The 5848-nt window shown below is 48.3% G+C and overlaps 1 protein-coding gene across 1 annotated transcript; it reads left to right on the top strand.

The window, feature by feature from the left end:
* Positions 1 to 5184: 5184 nt before the first annotated feature.
* On the top strand, positions 5185 to 5580 carry LOC141258644 (uncharacterized). Its single transcript, XM_073673597.1, has one exon. It carries the CDS (start codon positions 5185 to 5187, stop codon positions 5578 to 5580), a length of 396 nt encoding a protein of 131 aa, XP_073529698.1.
* Positions 5581 to 5848: the final 268 nt, after the last annotated feature.

Raw genomic sequence — 5848 nt, 5'->3', positions numbered from 1 at the left:
TAAATATACCGATTTAATGGTTTAATATTTTATTTATTTATTTTTATTTATTTTCAGATTTTTTTTAAATTTGAAAACATTTTTTAGACTTATTTTTTACATTTTTACTTATTCCCTGTATGGGACATTAATTTTTATTTTTCGAATCACTTTTCTCATGCAATGCGATAGACAATGTCTATCGCATTGCATGAGAGCTTTGCTGACAGTTTCACACTGTCTGTCTCCTGCTAGATTTCAGCTGCAGGCTGAGTCTAGCAGGACACCGTACATGGCAGACCCGGAGGCGGTCATGTGACCTCCGGCGGCCATGACAATGGCAGGTCCTCTCAGACATCAGGGGGCCGTTGGAGAGGTAAGTGGACGACCCCCTCTCCTCTCACTATCTTCTAAATGCCGCGATCGCTATAGATCGCGGAATCTAGAAGATAGAAAAGGGTTAACATCATTGGGACCTGATCAAATCAGGTTCCGATGATGTCCACTGTCACTGCTACTGATCTGAACTGCAACCGCAGTGCCTGCAGGACCCTGGGGGTCCTGAGTACTGCGGGACCACAGACCGTTTATAAATGTCAGCGCTGCACAGAGCCCAGGCAGTGCCGACGTTTATATACAGTGGGCGGTCGGGAAGCAGTTAAGCTTGAGATGTAGGGAGAACCCCACCCTTTACTATTTAAAGTGGGTATATAAAGCTTGCATATTGTTCAGCTCTAAATGCACCTGATGAAGGCTCCATCAGAGCAGAAATGCGTTGTGCGAATTTATGTCTATCACTTTAGCATTTTCAGTGTTTTTTACTTAAAATAAATAATTTTAAATTTGCTATCGCGTTTTTGACTAGTAATCCAAGTGCCTACCAAAACAACATTTTTCCTGAACTCTTTGCAGTGTCTTTCCCACCATCCACGGGAGCTCCTCCGAATTTCTTTTTGTTACAAACCCACGTGGAGGTCAATTGTCGGGCCAGGGCAAGAAGTACAACCACGGTTCTCGGATGAGCGGCAGACCGCTGGTAGATACTCTACAGCGATACTCTAATTCACACTAGAGTTGTGCCTGGATCAGCACAACCATTACAGGTGAGAATTCAAAAGCTACACTTTATATTTCTATATATGATGTTTTTTACTGCGCTCAGGTAGCGCTCCTCTCTTTTCCCAGTTCTTTTCTGCCTAGATTTTTCTGAATCATGTATGTTTTGTTAACCCTTTTGTAAGATGGCCACAGGACATGTCTTTGAGGGGAGATATGTATCGCTGAGGTTGGTAGATTCAGTGATGTAAAACTGGGAAAGCATGCTCCAGCACACATAGTGCTGAGATTGTTAATAGGGCATATCAGGACCAGTTTTTACAAGCAGTCATAAGAGACGGGGGGATTGGCGGCTCACATATCCCCACCCCAGGGCGTGTGTATAAAATGGAGACCGAGTGTCTCATTCAGTGTCTGTGGCTGGAGGTGTGGACCTCCAGCGTGTCTGTACTCAAAGACACTGACTGTCAGCGGGTGAACCAGCAGTATTATATGGACTGTTTATTTTCCTGCTTTGTTATTTTGTGCCAGAGAAGGCTGTGTTTTGTTTTCTTTGAAAGTGCAGTTTATGAAGCCTGAATAAATCTGCCTTGGACATTTTAAAAAGACAGTATCCTGTGCCTACCTCTAACGTGGCTGAGTGAGTACAAAACCCTAAACTTGGTGCTATAAGCACAGGCAAGAACCCCAAGGGGCAGTGTGACTGCTACAGGAAATCGTTTATGTCCTGGGTGAAGACCGCCAGCAAGCCAGGGACGCCAGACAAAATAGAGAACCTGCTTAAGCATCTGTTGCAGGCACAGCAGGCGCAGCAAATGCAGCAGTAGCAAGCGAAACAACAGCTGAAGTTACAGCAACAGTAGGCGCAGCATGCGCAGTACCAACAGCAGCACCTGCAGCGCCAGAAGAGCATGCAGCAGCAGCATCTGGATCAGCTGCAGCAGCAACAGGAGCAGCAGGAGACAAATATACTCCTGATGCAGCATCCAACATCAGCAAAGACAGATGGAACTCCTAGCAGAGCAGATCTGTGGCAGAACAACCGCCCCATCCCCAACTCCAGGTGATGACTCTCACTTGAGAAAGTCGGTAAGATCATTACAAAAGATGACCTGGGGTGATGACATTGAGGCATTCCTGACGGTCTTTGAGAGGGTGGCAGAGTGGGAGAAATTGCCTCCGGAGCAGTGGGCGAAGGTTTTGGTGCCATATTTAACAGGCAATTTGCAGAAAGCCAATAATTTGACTTGGGCTTGCAGGACTCAAAAGAGTTCACCAAATTAAAAATGGAGATCTTGGCGTACCTTGGGGGTAACTGCGACTGTCAGGGTGCAACGGGTGCACCACTGGGCCTATTGCAGTGACAAACCTCCCCTCTCTCAAATGTTCGACCTCCTACACCTGGTCCAAAAGTGGTTGAAACCTGAATCTTCCTCCTCAGCTCTGATTGTGGATAGAGTCATCATAGACAGGTTTATACATTCCCTTCTGAGGTCGGTGTAATCCTGGGTTGCCCAGGGAGATCCCCGTAAGGCCAATGACTTGGTGGGGTTGGTGGAAAGGTACCAGGTGGTTGAGAATTCCTTGGGGAAACTAGAGGTCGCAGTCTCTACATACAGTGTTTCCCAAAAAGGGAGCGGACCCCAAAAGAGGGGAGCTAGAGCCACACATCGTGGGCATCCTAGAGCTCAGGCGGGGTCTGAGTTGCTGACATGCGTCCCGCCCCATAGCATAGTATGTTGGAGATGTCACACCCCAGGTCACATAGCTGCCCATTGCCCCATGACCAATGAACCAATAGACTGCAGAACAGGACGACTCTGTTTGTACTTTGTATATCCAGCCTGGAGTAATGTTCCTCAAAGAGGTGAGGGACCGCAGGCATGCCTCGTCTCAGTAAATGGAGTGCAAGTGCCTACTATGTTAGACTCGGGAAGTTTTGTAACCCTAGTCAGTTTCTCATCAGCTGGTTCCGGGGAAAAAGGTCGGCGTCTGTTGTATCCATGGGGACGCTAAGGATTACCCTGTGGCCTAAGGGGTCATAGACACAAACTCACAAAGTGGTGCCGAGTCCCATGAGGTGGGCGTAGTCAAGGACCTGTTGCGCCCTGTTATAATAGGGCAGGACTTTGTCTTTTTTTGGGACTTGTGGGAAAAAGGAAGGAAGCCAACCAGGTCGCTCCTAAACAAACCTCATCACAGGCTGCCGCCGATGGGTTTCCTTTTTGTGTGCTTGTTGGGGATGAGGATGAGGCAGCATCCCCGGAGGCCAATATCCCTGAGCTGGAGGTGTCCGGGGGAAACTTTGGAACCACGCAGCTCAGAGACTTGACTCTAAAAGGTGCGTTTGCTAATGTCACTGTCCTGAATGGTGTTCCTGAAAAGCCGGGGGCTGACACCCTATATCCGTACTTTGCTGCAAATGGGGAGTTACTATATTGGGTCACCAAGCTCAGAGGGCAGGTAATTGAGCAGTTACTGGTGCCAGGGCCGTACAGACACAGGGTGTTAGATATGGCCCATACACATGTGTTGGGTAGTCATCTGGGGGTAGAGAAAACCCAGGAAAGGATCCTCCAGAGGTTCTATTGGCCATGTTGTCACCGAGAAATTGTAATTTTTTTAGGTCTTGTCCCACCTGCAGGCTGACCTCTCCAGTGGCCCACTTCCGTAGCCCCCTAGTGCCGTTGCCAATCATTGAGGTGCCATTTGATCACATAGCCATGGATCTAGTGGGACCCCTGGTCAAGTCCGCCAGAGGGCATCAGTATGTCCTGGTGGTACTGGACTATGCTACGCAGAATCCTGTGGCCGTGCCACTATGTAACTCCTCTGCCAAATGTATAGCCCGGGAGTTGGTCCATATCTTCTCTAGAATGGGGTTGCCTAAGGAGATCCTAACGGACCAAGGGACCCCATTTATGTCACGGGTGATGATGGAGTTGTGCAAAACCCTGCAAATCACACAACTAATGACCTCAGTCTACCACCCGCAGACAGATGGCTTAGTGGAGAAGTTTAATAAAATCTTGAAGGCCATGTTAAAGAAGGTAGTAGAGAAATACGGCCAAGACTGGGACTGCCTACTGCCATACCTCCTGTTCTCCATTAGAGAAGTCCCACAGGCCTCTACTGGGTTCTCCCTATTTGAGCTGTTATATGGCCGACACCCCCGCGGACCTCTGGACGTAGCAAAGGAGACCTGGGAGGCGCAGTCTATACCCTACAGGAGTCTAATCGAACATATAGCCCAGATGCAAGAGAGGATTGCAGAGGTGATGTCCATTGTGAAAGAACACCTCCTCAAAGCACAAGAGGCACAGACGAGGGAGTACAATAGATCAGCGAGGGTGAGATACTTCAACCCCAGGGATCGGGTACTAGTGCTGGTACCTACGGTGGAGAGCAAGTTACTGGCCAAGTGGCAGTGTTTGAAAACCTAGGTGACTTCAACTATAGGGTCCACCAACAAGGGAGAAGGAAGCCCTACCAGGTATACCACGTCAACCTCATTAAACCGTGGCGAGACAGGGAGCCTGTGGAAGCTCCATGCTTGATAGTCAAGACTGAAACCGATGTGGAGGAAGTCAAGGTGGCAGAGTCGCTGTCACGTGCCCAGAAGCAACAATGATGAGAGTTGCTGCAGCAGAACAGGGACCTGTACTTAGATCACTTACGGAGCCTCAAGTCCGAGTGAATATGAAGCCATATCAGATTCCTGAAGCCAAAAGAGAGGTAATCTCGAAGAAGGTGAAGCGCATGCTGAATCTGGGGGTCATCAAAGAGCCCAAGAGTGGCTGATACAGTCCCATAGTCTTAGTGCCGAAACCAGATGGAGAATGGCGGTTCTGCAATGACTATAGGAAACTGAATGAGGTCTCTAAGTTTGATTCGTACCTAATGCCCAGGGTTAATTAACAAATTGAGAGACTACAGCTGGCCAGGTACATTACCACCCTTGACCTCCCAAAAGGGTATTGGCAGATCCTTATGTCCCAAGAGGCCAAGGAAAAGATAGCCTTTTCAATGCCAGATTGGTGTTTCCAATACCAGAATGTTGTTTGGGTTGCAAAGAGCTCCAGCTACCTTCCAGAGAGCCATGGACCGGATCCTAGCTCCCCACAAGAAGAAATGCAACAGCCTACCTATATGAGGCAGGATTGGGGTAGCCATTTGAGCAAAGTCCAGACGATATTCAATGCTCTACGGAAGGCACAGTTTTCCATCAACCTGAAGAAATGTGCCATGGGCATGGAGGAGGCCAGATATTTTGGTTATGTCATAGGTAGAGGCGTAATAAAGCCCCCAAAAAATAAAATTGATGCGATCAGGGGTTGGCCACAACCTCTCTCCAAAAAGCAGGTCAGAGCATTCCTAGATATCGTGGGCAATTACTGCCAGTTCATCCCTAACTTCGCCATGACAGCTGCTCCTTTGACAGACGTCCTTAAGGGGATAAAATTGGCTAAGGCTAAGTGGTCTCCAGAAACCGAGATGGCCTTCCAGGAACTCAAGCAATTATGTGTAAACAGTTGCTGTTGGTAGCACCTGATTTCTTGAAGGAGCTTGTGGTCCAGACGGACGCATCAGATGTCGGGCTGGGTGCGGTCCTTTCACAAGAGATGAACGGCGAAGAGCACCCCATAGTGTATTTAAGCTGGAAGCTGACTTCTTGTGAGAGAAATTACTCCACAGTGGAGAAGGAATGTTTGGCCATCAAGTGGGCGCTAAACACCCTAAGATACTACCTCTTAGGCAGGAAGTTAAGGCTGGTGTCAGACCATGCCCCACTAAGGTGGATGAGCAAGAAGGA

The sequence above is a fragment of the Phyllobates terribilis genome, unplaced genomic scaffold (genome assembly GCF_046119375.1).
Source record: "Phyllobates terribilis strain yellow unplaced genomic scaffold, ASM4611937v1 Scaffold_3__8_contigs__length_932513732, whole genome shotgun sequence".
In the NCBI taxonomy this organism is placed as follows: domain Eukaryota; kingdom Metazoa; phylum Chordata; class Amphibia; order Anura; family Dendrobatidae; genus Phyllobates; species Phyllobates terribilis.
This window is presented reverse-complemented; position numbering and strand designations above follow the sequence as displayed.